This window comes from Pan paniscus, chromosome 1 (genome assembly GCF_029289425.2).
Source record: "Pan paniscus chromosome 1, NHGRI_mPanPan1-v2.0_pri, whole genome shotgun sequence".
Classification (NCBI taxonomy): domain Eukaryota; kingdom Metazoa; phylum Chordata; class Mammalia; order Primates; family Hominidae; genus Pan; species Pan paniscus.
Window position 1 is genome coordinate 65806136 of NC_073249.2, and position 16025 is coordinate 65822160.

The 16025-nt window shown below is 41.5% G+C and overlaps 1 protein-coding gene across 10 annotated transcripts in view; it reads right to left on the reverse strand.

Annotated features, from left to right (window-relative positions):
* Nucleotides 1-16025, reverse strand: part of RGL1 (ral guanine nucleotide dissociation stimulator like 1) — a 291840-nt gene that overhangs the window by 16013 nt on the left and 259802 nt on the right. For all 10 annotated transcript variants that reach the window (XM_003815617.5, XM_003815619.5, XM_014342149.4 and 7 more), the window contains 6 exons: nucleotides 14604-14693; nucleotides 12267-12353; nucleotides 9907-9939; nucleotides 7531-7652; nucleotides 5397-5486; nucleotides 234-420 (listed from right to left, as the gene is read on the reverse strand). In XM_003815617.5, the coding sequence (XP_003815665.1) occupies nucleotides 234-420; nucleotides 5397-5486; nucleotides 7531-7652; nucleotides 9907-9939; nucleotides 12267-12353; nucleotides 14604-14693 (609 nt within the window). The remainder of the gene's footprint in view (nucleotides 1-233; nucleotides 421-5396; nucleotides 5487-7530; nucleotides 7653-9906; nucleotides 9940-12266; nucleotides 12354-14603; nucleotides 14694-16025) is intronic.

The window sequence follows — 16025 nt, forward strand, 5'->3', positions numbered from 1 at the left end:
TATAGAACAATATTTCAAAGGCCAAATGAATAAACGAAACTGCTTAGTGCTTTTACACCTGTTTCTATTAGTAGTATGTCCCCAAATTGAACTCTTCTTTTGATGCCTGTTCAAAACATGACTTTCAAAATACTATAGAGTGATCCACTTAAAAACAGACATTTCTTGCTGTGGTGTGGCAAAGAGCATGTAGGTGCCTGCATTAGAAATTATGAGAAGGGTTGAGTATATACCTTTTTTTGAGGCTCATCAGGGGTGTCCATGGGAGTAATGGAGCCCTCCTCAGCCTCTGAGTGGTTCGACTCGCAGGATGACACGCTGACAGAGTCCATGCTTTCACCAGAGCTCCCGCTGGCAGTGGACTTGGGCTGCTCTTTGGTGGGAGTGGGACTGGTGATCATGTCAGACCCTAGAAACAGTCTGGAAAAAAACAGAATGCCAAGCATTTGGGCTGTTACAAATCTGGAATCCCTGATTAGGCAAATATTTTGTGTTGATTAAGCCCTTGATGTTTTTTCAGTCTTGTGTGTTCTGTCATTATTATTTTAGGAGGACATTTGCTATAAAGTTTCTAACAAATAGTAGTAAACATCTTGTCCCAAAAGAGTATTTCCAACTTCAAAGAACACATAGATTATTCAGTACTAATCTGAAGTCTTTCTAGGTCAATGGTCCTCTACATTTTAACAGTCTATGGACCACCTTGGCAGGATCAAGATACCATCACCATACCCCCATCACTTCCTACCATAAAATGATCTTCACAGGCAAAGAAGGGATGGCACTGCTTTGGGTAAGAAACCAAGGAGGAAGACTTCTATTTCCAACAATCTGTGAACTACAGTATCCTAAATGCTTCCTCTATAAAACAGCTAGATAAGAAATATTAAAAACTCTTTTTAGTTGAGCTTGCAAGATAGGAAGGGAAATCCCTACAGGCCTTAAGTGAAAAAGGAACTGAAAACCAGAAGCACGCGAGCTAGTTCTGCAGCTGCTCTGGTGGGGGAGTGGGAGGCCCCAATCTTGGCAAAATAGTGATGTGGGTTTTAATGCACACCCAGGGCCCAAAGATGAGGGTTTCTGTTTATGAATGGTGAGGAGTTAGAACCAAAACTATATACAGCCAGGGCCCACAAAGGGCTATACCCTTACTAAAAAGATAGGCCAGAAAAATATCTTTCTACTAGCATAGGAAGACAACAGGGAGACTGTTCTTGCCTGAGCATGGAAAGAAGAAAAATGTCTCCTATGAAGTCATGTGTGAGCTGGGTCTGTGCCTCACTCCAATTTGCTATTTATGTGGTCTATGGGGTTAGAAACTCTCAACCGGTGACACCGCTAGTAAACTAGATTTTTTCTTAAAAAAAAAGAAAATCTTGCTGGAGGGATATACCTTCAGCCCAGGCTTCAGAGAATCCCCTAATAAAGATAAACTCGTGATACAAAATTACAAAATACACACAAGGAAATATTCCACTGAAAGAGAGAGCCAACAGGCATAACAAAAAGCAGGCTTAGACTCCTGAGAACTTCAAATTTGAGAACTGTCAGAACAAAACTAATAATGTGCTTATTCATCCAACAAATATCTGCATGTCTACTATAAGCCAAGCTGCAAAATAAGTATGTTAGGAATAAGACATAAAAGAAGAAATTGAAAACCGGAGCTCAGAGCAAGACATTCTAATAAAGGAAGAAGATAATTTGAAAAACATTTCACCTCTAAGTGAAAAAGGTGGTGACTTAAACTAAAACCTCAGTGGAAGGATTAAATAACTTGAAGAAAAAAATCATGAACTAGATGACAGATCTGAAGAAAATCCTCAAAAATCATCATCAAAAGATAAAGACATAGAAAGAACAGTGAAAAGATATGGAGAAAGCAGTAAGAAAGCCCCACGTATGTGTAGGAGGAGTTCCAGAAGACATGGAGAGGATAGAAGAAGGCCCATATCAGAAGAGATGGTGGCTGAGAGGATTCCAGAACTGGTGAACCATAGGAATCCTCCCATCCAAGAGCCATGTCCTGAATAGGGTAAGACTAAACTCCCACTTAAACTGGTATATCAAAGACAAAAGAAATTCTTAAAATCAACAGGGGGCCAGGCACAGTGGCTCTCAAAGTGCTTCCAGCACTTTGGGAGGCCGAGGCAGGCTGACTGCCTGAGCTCAGGAGTTCAAGACCACTCCAGGCAACGTGGTGAAGCCCCAACTCTACCAAAATACAAAAAAATTAGCCAGGTGTGGTGGCATGTGCCTGTAATCCCAGCTACTTGGGAAGCTGAAGCACAAGAATTGCATGAACCCAGGAGGCGGAGGTTACAGTGAGCCAAGATCACTCCAGCCTAAGCGACAGAGCAAAACTCTTTTGAAAGAAAGAGAGAGAGCGAGGAAGGAAGGAAGGAAGGAAAGAAGAAAGAAAAGCAACAGGAGTGGGAACATAAAACAGAGGAATAGTAATTAAGCAGATACCGCACATCTCAAAAGTAACCATGGAAGTCAAAAGACACTGAATAATATCGTCAAAGTGCTGAGTGAAAGTAACAGTCAGTATTGAATTCTATACCCGTCTAATATAATTCTAAGAAGGAGGGCAAAATAAAGACTTTCTCAGACTAAGACTGAGAAGGTTTACCGTTAACAGATTTACACCACAAGTAGTGGTAAAAGGAGGGCGGGAGTCAGATTAAGAAGGAACGGCATGCAAGGCAACTAGCACGTGGGCTGAACCTAAACAAGTACTGACTATAAAATAACAACAATAATAGAAACAATGAAGGTGAACTTGATTTTTTATTAAATATTTTTGGAATTATATGCTTGAATTCCAAGAGCTCAAGCATATTTTTGCTCTGCCTTATCTCTACCCTGCTATCTCCAGCCCCATTTTCCCTGTCTTCCTTTTATGACCCTCCAAGCATTACAGGAGCATTACAGGGACTATAGGGGTATGAGCTAAACTCTGATGACAGAAGCAAAAATAATGCCCTTTCTTACTGCTTCATAAATTACAAAGGTAGATCTTTGAAGGATGTCAACTAGTGGTCCTCCATCCATTATCTCAGAGTCTCTAGGGTTCTTCCATTTCTACAATTCAGTAAGGTCCTGCTTTGTCCTGCGTTGTGAAGGTTCATTCTGGCTCAGTAGTAGGCATCTCTAACTTTCAAACTAGGCCTAAGCACCCAAAGTTTTCTCCAACCTCTTTGGAATGATGAGCCATTGAATGTGGGAACAGCAAAAATGCATTTCCCAGATTTGTAAACATGCTAAGAAGATCATGAAATCTTTTGAAAAATAATGGTATGCAAACACCCTTGTATGTACAAGAAATAAGATGGGGGCATATGAACTGCTTTCATAATAGATGCCCAAACTCAACTGCAGATACCAAGGGTTATCCCAGCAAGATTTTACTAGTAAGAGATGTACTGAGTGCCTACCACACTTTGTGAAGGGCATAGCACCCTCACAGTCCTGCCCTCTCTGGATTTCACAGTAAATGTTTTCATAGGACTGACCACTTGTCTGTGTCAGTGAAGACAGAGGATCCAGGGGTATTAGAGCTCCCACCACAAAACATATAGATCCCGGGCTTGGAGAGTACAGAGAAGCAGTAGCATAGAAATGAGGATGGGGAGAAGGCAGGAGGATAGAGGCAGCAGGACGCAGGATTAGGCCTGCCTGCATTGAGAATTTTTGTTTTTTTCCTTAAGAACCTCTGACTGCCATAGTGGGTCCAGAAGCTCCCAATTCCTTCTGCTGCCTCAGTGGGCAGAGTGGACACCCAGGATCCCCTGCATGTCTGGACACCTCTATCAGGGAGCTGATTCCCTGTGCACATGCCAGTCTTACCAGCTGACAAGGCTTGGTCAGGCCCCTCAGATTATCTCAGTAGTTCATTCCCCCATATCTGCAAAGATGAAAAGACAGCAAGATACTATGAAAAATTCTCCTCAAGAGCTGACTCCAAAAGCTCATAAATCTAGAGTTCAGCAGGGCCAGGACAGTCATCTGAACAAAGAGAGGGTGAGCAAAACACAGGATGATCTTCCAGATGCTTTCTACTAAACCGCATGTTCCAACTCACCCACAATGCCTCATACCACCCATATCACCTGATGGCAGATAGCAGCCTGCGTGGCCGCTGATGGTGGGAGACCTTGCTATCCACATCCAGCAGAGGTCTTTATGTTACACCGGGGACATGGCAACACTCAAGGTCATGTGCCATCCCTGCCTGTGTCTCAATGTGACTCACTGAAGTAGGTGGAGAGACAGTGCTGGGAAATATCAAATGCCCATAAAGACAGTCAGAATCCTGATCCCCCCAAATCCTCAAAAAGATATTAACTGATTCATTTCATTAAAAATAATGGTGGTTTTTCAGGCACATATTGAGAGCTAGGCACTGCATATATATATGTATGTGTATATACATATGTGTGTATAAATATATATATATATATATTTGTTGTTGTTGTTTTGTTTTGTTTTGTTCTTAGAGACAGGGTGTCCCCCTGTCATCCAGGCTAGAGTGCAGTGGCACAAAAATAGCTCACTGTAACACTGAACTCCTGGGCTCAGGCGACCCTCCCACCTCAGCCTCCCAAGTAGCTGGGACTACATGTGTGCACCACCATGCCCAGCTAATATTTTAAGTGATATTTTTTTGTAGAGACAGGATCTCACTACATTGTCCAGGCTGGTCTCAAACTCCTGGCCTCAGGCAATACAACTGCGAGCATGATAGACAAGGTTCCTGTTCTCAGGTTGCTTACATTCCACTGGAGGAAGCAGCTAGTATGAATGAGAATGAGGGGTGGACAGCAACATTAGAAAGGGTTCTCTCTTGGCACATAACATTTTTGCTAATATTTGAAGGAGCCAGTCATGAAGAAAGAGCATTTCAGGCCAGGCACAGCCAGTGCAAACGTCCTCAACACTGGTGAACAGAGGGCAATGTTGTAAGAGAGGGAAGTCTGCAGGTTAAGTCATGTAAGGCCTAGTAAACCAGGATACAGAGTTTGGGTTTTATTTTAAAATAAAAGCTATAGGGGTTTTTATACAGGAAGCAACATAATCTGGTGTACATTTTAAAAGACAACCTAGCTATTTAGTGGAGAATGAATGGTTCGGTAAGGGGCAGCCAGAAGACAGTGAAGATGTTACTGGAGTGATTCAGGCAGGAGAGAATGGTGATTCACAACAGAGAGGGGAGTGGAGAAGAATGGACTCAGCAAATGCTTTGAGTTCATGACAGAAGGATAAACGGCTTAACAAATGAGCGGAGTGCTCTTCACTTTCACCCTGGCTCAAGGTCATCCTGTTGAATACATCTCCTCTCACGACTCTGATGGCACCCTCTTGGAGCCCCAGAACCCCCAGGGGACACTCACAGGCTGAGTCTCTTCACCATGCTCTTCCGAGGCTTGGGCGAGGTGGTGCTGGCGTCAGCAGCTGCTTCAATCTCACATGACAGGGCATAGCTGAGAAAGAGAAGGGGGCTCCATGAGGTCAAAGTTAGAGAATTGAAAAACACACTTAAATTCACATGATGTCCTGGTTTTGTTTTAGAGAAGGCTCTAATTGTTCAAAGTAAAGATATATACAAATGTTGTCCTATCATAAACGTCAGGGGGTACTGACGTCACGGCCCGATTTGACACATTTATCTTATGTGCTTCCTCCCTCACCTCCACTGGCACATGGATTGAGGCTATTTAGTTCTGCGTGTTTCAAATACAAGGATATATGCACTTTGGCAGCATCAAAAACTAACTCCATTCTGATCATTCTCATCCCACTGCTAGGCCAGTGGAGGAATCTTCCTTCCTCTACTACCTCCCCCTCCTATTTCTTCTCTATTACCTCCTTCCTACTATTTTGTATGTGTGTTTGTGCACACGCACAAATGACTTAGTTTTATCTAAAGAAAATGAAGAGACTTTTGTAATCTATCTGATCTTCAATGAACAGACATAGGCAATTACATTACTGATAAAGATATATATATATATCTATTTATTTATTTTAGTAGAGATGGGGTTTCACCATGTTGGCCAGGGTGGCCTACAAATATTTTTTTAAATTTTTAATTGCCAAAACTTCCTAAATTAAAAATGCTCCAGATTCAGACCTCTATCTGCCAGGCAGATATAACTGACACAAGCACAAGAGGAATTTATATGTGATTCCAAGTGCCTTTTATGAAAGCTTGTAGCTGTAGACAGTAGATGTATTTCGTTACTGAGTAGGTGGGGAAGGGTGCCCAACATTATACAGCCATCTTCAGAGCTTAGGCTGTAGAGCCAGGCAGACCTGAGTTTGAATCCAAATGCTGTCATTAATTCATTCAAATATTTCTCTAAACCTTAAGTTTTTTTTTTTTTGTAAATACTTATTTTGCTGTCAATTTCACTCTCCCTTATGATAAACTTCCAAAGAAATCCCCTGGGCTAGGGTAGGGATGGGCCAACTTCTTCTGTAAAGGATCACATAGTATTTTAGGCTTTGTGGGCCATATGGTCTCTGTTGCAACTACTCAACTCTGTCTTTACAGCATGAAAGCAACCATAGATGAGATGTAAATGAACGGGCTGTGTTTCAATAAAACCATATTTATGTAGATACTGAAATTTGAATTTCAAATAACTGTTTCGTGTCACAAAATATTCTTTTTTTGTTCCCCCCCACCCCAATCATTTAAAAATGTAAAAACAGGCAGTGGGCCACATATGGCCTGCAGACCAATCTGCCAACAAGCGAGCAGGCTACAGGACAGGGACGTGCTGAGCCAGCAGGCAGGGCACTCAAGTGAACATGCCTTTCTATGCCCATCCCACTATTTTTAAACTGTTCTTTGTGTCCCTGCCACACCTGAGTTATCACTGTTCCTTCAAATGCCAAACATGTCAGGCCACCAAGCTTTTGCTTGTGTTCTCTCTCGGTCTGGAATGTTCTCTTCCGGTTCTTATGGCAAAATCTTGTTTCTCCTTTACAGCCAGCCTAAATATTAATGCCTTTATATTTTCCTTATTTTCCCCAATTCTTCCCATAGGTTTTGTAGGAATGTAGTTACCCATCATATTTCAATGTTTCATGAGTCTCTCAACCCCTCTAGGTTGAAAGCTTCCTGGAAAGCTACCATCAATTAACAGGAATGACAAACACAGTGACAATGGTGGTGGTGATAACGCTGAGGACAAGCATTCTAACAAAGCATTCCCACATAAGATCTTAGTTACGCCTCACAAACATTCTACAGATGAGCATCCTTAAGATAGGGAAGAACAAATGACTTGTTCAAGGTTACAAAGATAAATAAGTGGCCAAGCAAGAGTCTGAAAGTACATCTTGATGCTATCACCTCAGCCTTTCCTGCCACACCATGTGCCTTTGAAAACCAAGGACCTGGAACCTAGCAGCTGCTCACTAAATAGTTGTTGAATAAATGACCCAGCGAGGTATTAAATGCAGCATTTTTCTTGCCAACACTTCAGTTCTACCCCGATGAACGACAGGTGATCCCACCTCTCCTCCTCTGTCAGGAGCTGCTGCCTCTGGAACCACTGGATGAACTTTTGGTCTGGGGTCATGCAATAGCTGTTGCAGGCAGACTGTAAGAGCTTTATCTGGGCAATCACTTCAAATTCCTAAAGCAGACAGAATACCAAAAATTAAAAAAAAAAGACTGAATAATAAGGCCAACCAAATATAGAATCTTTCAACATGAAAATATACCACATTAGGATAAAAGATGAAGAAAACCATCTAGGAGGATTCTGAAATACTGCTTCCTTAAAAATAAAGGAGCTAACTAACTCTTAAAAATTCTAACTAGAACTCTCCAAAGTCCTTGCATGCTTTAATTTTTAATCCTCTTTTCTCCTTGAGAAAGCAATTTGTATAAAACAAGCTACCAAAGCAACCCAAACTAGTCACTACGTTAAGTTACAGTGGCTTCCTTTTTCTCTTTTTCACTTTCATCCTTGGAATAGAAAAATGATTTTTAAGGTTTTAAGTACTTCATAAAATATATTAATTTCTATTCACATTTCTTAAAAAAAAGAAAAGAAAAGAAATACTTTAAGTCAGGGAGCTCCCAAGATCCCCATCCCCATCTTCCTCAACCTTTACCCCTCAATAAATAAGTTTTGGTAGGGCTGAGTATCTAAACAGTCCTAGGTCTCATAAAATTGAATGTTTAGATTTCCTGAATCCTTGGGTTTTTACTACGCCACTAAATCATTTAACTAAGTCTTTTAAAACTCACAGAGAGGCAAGTACATAATTATGTTGAAAATTATTTATACTTATTTGGATGTTTCAATAAAAAAAATTTAAGTCAGCAATGGGTATAAGCTTTAGGTTTAGGTTTTACAGTCAAACTTTCCAGAAGTTTAATATCCTAGTCTAAAAAGGAAAGAGATTACCAACCACGGTTATTCTGAAGTTAAATGACAGAGAGGGGAACTGAGGGGGCAATAACTGAATTTATTATCATTACAGGACATGACAGAAGTAACTCAAGAACTGGTAGATTCTCCAAGTCTCAACTTGCCATCCAGTGACCTCGGCCCTTGGTCTCAGTATCCTCAAGGAATATTTACCATCATGCTAAAGAAAAACGTATCGTCTATATGGGACAAAAAATTTACATTTGTCCAGGTTAGTATCTTGTTCTGATAAGCCCAGCTTGGTTTAGCTCCTCTATGCCTTTTTGGTTTTAACTTCAACGTCATTTTCTCCTGGAAGTTTCTCTGGCCCTACAAGTTGGAGATAGATACCCCACCTATATACTTCTCTAACACCCACTACTTCTGCTCACAAACCCTTTTCAGGTTGTATTATAACTGCCTATTTATTTGTCTACCTCTCTCCTGGATAGTGAACTTTATGAGGGCAGGCAGCTCTGTTCTTTCTCTGCTGTAATTCCCAAACCCCCCCCATGTTAGGTAGACAGTCAATATTTGTGGAATGTGAAAGTACTGAAAAATAATGAGAGTACTACAGGGTGAAGTTATTATTTTGCTCACTCATTTTCCTTTGAGTCTTTTAAATATCTATTTAAATATGCCATTTGAATATGAAAATCACAGAAAAATTTCAAGACTGTTTTATCTTGAATAGCACAGTTCAGAACTGTGCTATCCACAGAAAGACTGAAATTGATGTTGAGCACACCTTCCTATGCTGACATGAAAGGGAAAGAATAACTACCTACACCGAAGACGAAGACCATTTCCTTTCCTCTCTCAAGTAGACCCACGAGAGTTTACCATCTTTATTAACTCTTCTATGTCATTTACTCATCAGAAACCCCTTATCCTTAATAGGGTAAACCTAGTTTTTATTTTAATTGGCAAATTAAAAAATTGTTTGTATTTATGGTGTGCAACATGATGTTCTGAAACATGTATATACCGTGGAATGGCTAAATCAGGCTAACTAACATATGCATTACTTCACATATTTATTTGTGATGAGAATACTTAAAGTCTACTCTTAGTAATCTTCAAGTATAAAATACATTGTTATTAATTAAGTGGCAAGCCTGCTATTGCTGAAGCTAATTGTAAAGGAGATAAGGAGTGGGCAGGGAAGAAGTGTGGGCTTTGGGGCATCAGGACAGGATGAGAACCCTGGCTTTGCCACCAAGAGATTCTCGTCCAGTAATTTAATCTCTTGAGTCCTAGCTTCCTCACCTTTGAATTGAGGATGATAAAACCTACCTCATAAGGCTAGTGGGGGATAATGTATAGGAGCATGCCAAGCAAAATGGTATATGATAAACGTTCAGTAGGTGCTAACTCATTTTTTTCTGCCTCTACAAAAAAACTTAAGTCCCCATTTCTTTCATTTTTTTCATGCTCAGACAAAGGAAACACAGCCAACAACTCTACTTACCCTTCTCCTTTTCTCAAAGTTTATCAGTCCACCCTAAAATAAATTTTAATAAAAAGAGTGAGCAACCAAGCTACTTTAAAACACAGCCATATGTTGTTGTAGGTCACATTAAAATAGATCAAAGGGGTGATAAAGTCACAATTATCAATGATCCTATAATTACGACTACTGTGGAAGAAGAGAGTCCTGTTTTGCTTTTAAAAAAATTATTATTATAAGGCAGGATAAGCAGAAAGCCTTCTCTTGAAATGTCTGAAACCAACTAAAATAGTAATGATAAATAATTACAAATCAGGATCCAAAGACACTTGCAGAACCAGTAAAGATAAAAGCTTGAGTAAATATTCCATTACACTTTTTTCCCTTACCAAAAGCAACTAAAACAGATGGTCATTGACTCATACGGTTTATCAAAAGGGAAGTCATTTCTCCATAGCATCATGAAAAGTTAAGTTTCAATTCTTCATCCCCTCAGCTCCTATTCTCAGTAGGCTGAATTTAACTTCTAAATCTTTGGTTACTCCCCAGAATTCCCCAACACTGATGGGTGTTTCCTGAGATAAGCTGAGAAAGAGGATGTGAAGAGACATAGAAGTCAGGAGATGCAAAATGAATAAATGTGTCCACAACACTGTGGCAAATCCAAAGGTAGGTAGATCTATGCAAAGTAACTTCTACTTCTTCTAATTAAGATACAATAAAAGCAGGCTGGTTGCATATGATAACAAGGGGGTAGTATATACTGAAATATGCAAGCAATCTTTCAATTTCATTTCAAATTTGAAATTTCTTCTTCACTTAATATTTTATTGCTGCTACTAACAAGTTGTTTATCTGAGTTTTCATGTATTTTCCCTTTCAGAGAAGATGGGGGATGAAGGGAGTAGGGGTAGAGAGAGGGGGAACAGAGAGAAAGAGGGACAAGGGGACAGAGAGAGAGAGAGACAGAGAGAGAGAAAAATACCCCACAGCAGGCAGCAATACAAAAAGAAAAGCATATTTGAAAAATCACAAATTTGACTAACTCTCTACCCCACCAAGTAGTCCTACTCAACATTAAAGTCTTGTGGGGTTTTTTGTTTGTTTGTTCATTTGTTTTTGTTTGAGACCGAGTCTCACTCTGGCACCTAGGCTGGCACCTAGATCGTGCAATGACACGATCTCGGCTCACTGCAACCTCTGCCTCCCGAGCTCAAGTGATTCTCCTGCCTCAGCCTCCAGAGTAGTTGGGATTATAGGCACCTGCCACCATGACCGGCTAATTTTTGTATTTTTATTTATTTATTCTTTTTCTTTTTTTTGAGATGGGGTCTTGCTCTGTCACCCAGGCTGAAGTGCAGTGGCGCAATCTCAGCTCACTGCAACCTCCGCCTCTCGGGTTCAAGCAATTCTTCTGCCTCAACCTCCTGAGTAGCTGGGACTACAGGCATGTGTCACCATGCCCGGCTGATTTTTGTGTTTTTAGTAGAGATGGGGTTTCACCATGTTGGCCAGGGTGGTCTCGAACTCCTGACCTCATGATCTGCCTGTCTCAGCCTCCCAAAGTGCTGGGATTACAGGCGTGAGCCACCACGCCCAGCCTAATTTTTGTATTTTTAGTAGAGACGGGGTTTCACCATGTTGGCCAGGCTGGTCTTGAACTGACCTCAGGTGATTCGCCTGCCTTGACCTCTTAAAGTGCTGGGATTACAGGCATGAGCCATCGCGCCCGGCCTTAAAGTCTTATTCAAACCCAAACCCACTCCTTCATAAGCCCTGTTCATCACAACCCCTCATAAGAGTTCATTGTGGGCCGGGTGCAGTGGCTCAACGCCTGTAATCCCAGCACTTTGGAAGGCCAAGGTGGGCGGATCACCTGTGATCAGGAGTTCAAGGCTAGCCTGGCTAATATGGTGAAACCCTGTTTCTACTAAAAATACAAAAAATTAGCCGGGCGTGGTGGTGCACGCCTGTAATCCCAGCTACTTGGGAGGCTGAGGCAGGAGAATTGCTTGAACCCGAGAGGCAGAGATTGCAGTGAGCCAAGATCGTGCCATTGCACTCCAGCTTGGACAGCAAGAGCAAAACTCCATCTCAAAAAAATAATAATAATTGTCATCTCCCATGTTCTCTCAGTGCATTTGTTTGAATTTCTATTATTACTGTCGTTCACTGCTTATTTTGATATATTAATTACTTCCACTGGATTTTGAGCCACTTCTGGTGTTAGTCTTTGGTGTTATTCTTTGTATTCCTCCTAACAGCTAGCACAATGCCATGTACTTTTGGACCTTCAAAAGATACTAAGAGAAGTTAACTACTCTTTAGGGTATCCAGTGGGAAGGCTGCAGGCCCGATCACACCACCCACATGGAACTCACCTCGATGTAGTCCTGAAGGGCAGTGTCAAGCATGGTCAGGTCAGTCAGGAAGGTGCCCAGGTAGGGCACAGTTCCCTGCATCACACCCTGAAGAGCATCCAAAGCAAAACTGTATTTATTGTTATTGAAAAGTTGAGGGGTTTTAGGAATCTTCAAGCTGGAGCAAATGGATGTATTCAAGGCCTAACTGCGGGCCAGTGGTGCTAACCTCCATGAATAACATTTTTTAAATTTCTAAACAAATAGGATAGAAACTCCATGATCTAATATCTAACTTGTGAAATCATGAAAACCAAGCCTCAAAGCCAGGAGATCATACACATCTGTTCAAAAGTGTTGACTGTGGGGTTTATGTTTTGCTTTGGCTCAAGTGAGAAGGATGTCTGTTCTCTTTCAGAGCATGGGGACATTCCTGGTAGTTGGGGATGGCACTGGATAGTCATTGCCTCACCATTGGCTGTTGTACACAGAGAAGTATGTACCACAAAAGCATGGGGCATCACTATTAATATAACCCCTTGGGCTAGACTTGGTGACTAACTCTCAAATAATAGAGGAGGGAAAGAGAAAAACAGTAACTTCTGAGGAAGAACCTGGCAAACTCTTCCTTAACCAAGTAATAAAGATCAACATCATTCGTGTCACCATCAACATGACACCAGATGTCACGCTGAAACCATTCATTCACTCCTTGATGTGATGTGATGAGAAGGGCACTTTGTGATATTCTTTCTAAAAATCCAGAAGCTCAGTCTAATCACTAGAAAACAGCAGACAACCTCAAACTGTGGAACATTCTACAGAATACCTGGATAGACCCCTTAAGACAACCAAGGTCATAAAAAACAGTCAAGAAAACACTGTCGTAGACCTGAAGAGACAGGGGTGACAGACAACAAAATGCAGTTGGTATGCTGGATTGGGTCCTGGAACAGATAAGAAGACACTAGTGGAAAACTCGCGAAATCCAAAAAAGTCTAGATTTTAGTTAATAGTATTATGCCAGTGTCAGTTTCTTAGTATTGACAAATGTGCTATGGTTTTAGAAGATGTTAACAATGAGGGAAACTGCACTTCTAGCTTTGCAGCTTTTCTGTAAATCTAAACTTATTCCAGAATAAAAAGTTGGAAATGAAGGTGGAGGCACTTCTACCTACAACTGCAGGGATACACTATATTCATTTCACTAAATCTCCTTTAAAATCATCTCTCTTCTTCAGTAAGCCACCAAGGCACTAAACATCCTAAAGGAAAAGTAAAAAGCGGTCCCCATGGATCCCTTATCCTAAATCTCATCAAGCCAATTCTGGAAATTTTGGCAGAACACAAAGCCTCAAACAGGGTAAAGCCAGGCTGCTTGACATGAGGCTGGCTGCTTCCTCAGCCAGAACTGCTTTGTGAGGTTCATACCAAGGAGGGTTTTGTCCTTCAGGAACTCACTGTCAGCTGCAGTGTGTCCTTCCCATTCTGTGTACAAGGTCTCATCCTGTACTAAAATAATCTATTTTTTTGGTAACAGCTATTTTTAGCTTGTCTTTGAACAACCAATAAAGTTTGTAACACTGTGAATGTTTTATAGGCTTCATGTTGCAGAAGAGTCCTATCATTCAAAAACATTTCTTACTTACGTTGAGCTTTCCAAAGAAAGAGAAAACCCTCTTAAAGCAGAATATTTAGAGTTTGTCAGTCTCTAATCTCCTCCCTCTGGTCTTCCACACTTTATGCTAACAGTCAGAAGTTTAAAATGAAGCTAAAGTTGATAATACCTATCTTTCAGTCTTCAGGAGGGAGGCATGACGCTCCTTTAAATATTGAAAAACTATAAAGATTTGGTTAGCCTTGGGATTAGTAAGGAGAGCTGGGCAATGGCTAGAGGGTTTAGAACAAATGAAAAGATCTCTGAGTACAAGGACCAGGGCCCTGTGGAGAAGACACTCTTTCTCCTTGGTCACCATGTATCAGAAGCTGACTACAGTAGGAAGCTCAGGAGGCCCTCAGGCCAAGGTGGAGCAGCTTCTAAGTGCAGGAGGGGGCGGAAGAGACTGTAAGAGGGAGGAAGTCGACCTGCTGTAGACTCCCCCTCACCTTCAGAAAACAACTTTGCCAGAAAACAGGATTTGCCACCCAGTGCTTACTTCCTACTAGTTGAATGAGGGTAATCATCTCTCTCCTATAGACCTCCCAGGGCTGCTGAGAACAAATGGGGTAGAGAATGGGAGACCCTTTCTGAAAGCCTGGGTGCCCTGTTGACTGAAGGTGCCAGTGCCATGTGGGAGCCCAGACGCACACGGCCCTTCTCCTCTGTGAGCTGTCAGGGAAGACGAGGGCCAAACATACCATGTCCTTCTGGAGCTGCAGCCGCCTCTGGGTACGCTTCTGGTTTTCTTTCACACTGCTGTCCAGGTTTGCAAATTTTGAGGTTCCTTCCTGAGAAACAGAAATGCATACAGAGGGAATTGATACAGGATGCCACAATGGTAAGAAGTAAAGAGGCATCTAGTTTCTCGCACACAACCCTGCATAACTCTCGCTCGGAACGCCATGCAAAATGAAGAGGCCTCCAGCAGGCTCTCACGATGTATATTATGCAAATACTTGGCTGGCTTGTTGCAAGTTGCCTATTTATAATGAGGCTGGTGGACTTGGATTTTCTTGTTCTTCCCCCAACTTTGTTTTTTTTTTTTTGAGACGAAGTCTCACTCTGTTGGGAAGGCTGGAGTGCAGTGGCGCAATCTCAGCTCACTGCAACCTCTGCCTCCCAGGTTCAAGTGATTCTTCTGCCTCAGCCTCCCGAGTAGCTGGGATTAGAGGAATGCGCCACCACCTGGCTAATTTTTATATTTTATTTTATTTTTTGTTTTTAGTAGAGATGGGGTTTCGCCATGTTGGCCAGGCTGGTCTTGAACTCCTGATCTCAGATCATCCACCTGCCTCAGCTTCCCCAAGTGCTGGGATTACAGGCATGAGCCAGCCACCACACCTGGCCTTCCCCTTACTTTGTAAGAAGATCACCTGATTTGGTTATGAAAGCAATCATCAATACAAGCCAGGCAATTCTCATAAATGAAGACATTTTTACAGATCCCAAATTAAACTCAAAGTAATCAGATATCCTGAAAACAAAGATCGACTTCCTCAGTACATTTTGTGATTTCTCGATCTTGGCCTTAAATGGATGTGCCAGCATTCTGTGAAAGAAAGGGACTACTTCTGTAGCATTTCTTAGCTAAATGAAACTTTTGCACTGGAAGTTTTCTGAGGAAGTCCAATATTGTACTACATGACCAATCCATAAAAGTCGAACTTTCACACATCCCCAGCCCCCAGTCAGTTCTTCTAAATTGCCTCTCAGGTTTGGAACTCTTACAAATCAATCCTTCCTCCTGGTGCCTGAGGACACATGGCTACCCTTTCTCTCCTCCTGTCTATTGTAACAACAAACTCTTCGATATAATGAGTAATCATGAGTTTGCTGACTGAACATTAAGTGCTTTTGCGGTTTTGGGGTCTTGTTAAGTTCTCATTTTCCAGGAACAGCATGAATGGGGGGGGTAAATTGCACAATTCAGTAGTATATAACTTCTACACTAGTTTTTCCTTAGTCACTTTTCCTGAGATTTATGTATTACCACAGCATGTGACCTTCCACTACTGTACAACCACAAAAGGGTTTTTTTCAGTGGTTTGGCCTTGCTGATAGTGATAGAGCATCAACATGTTCCATCTCTCAGCCTTAACTCAGGTCCCAGGTACACTACT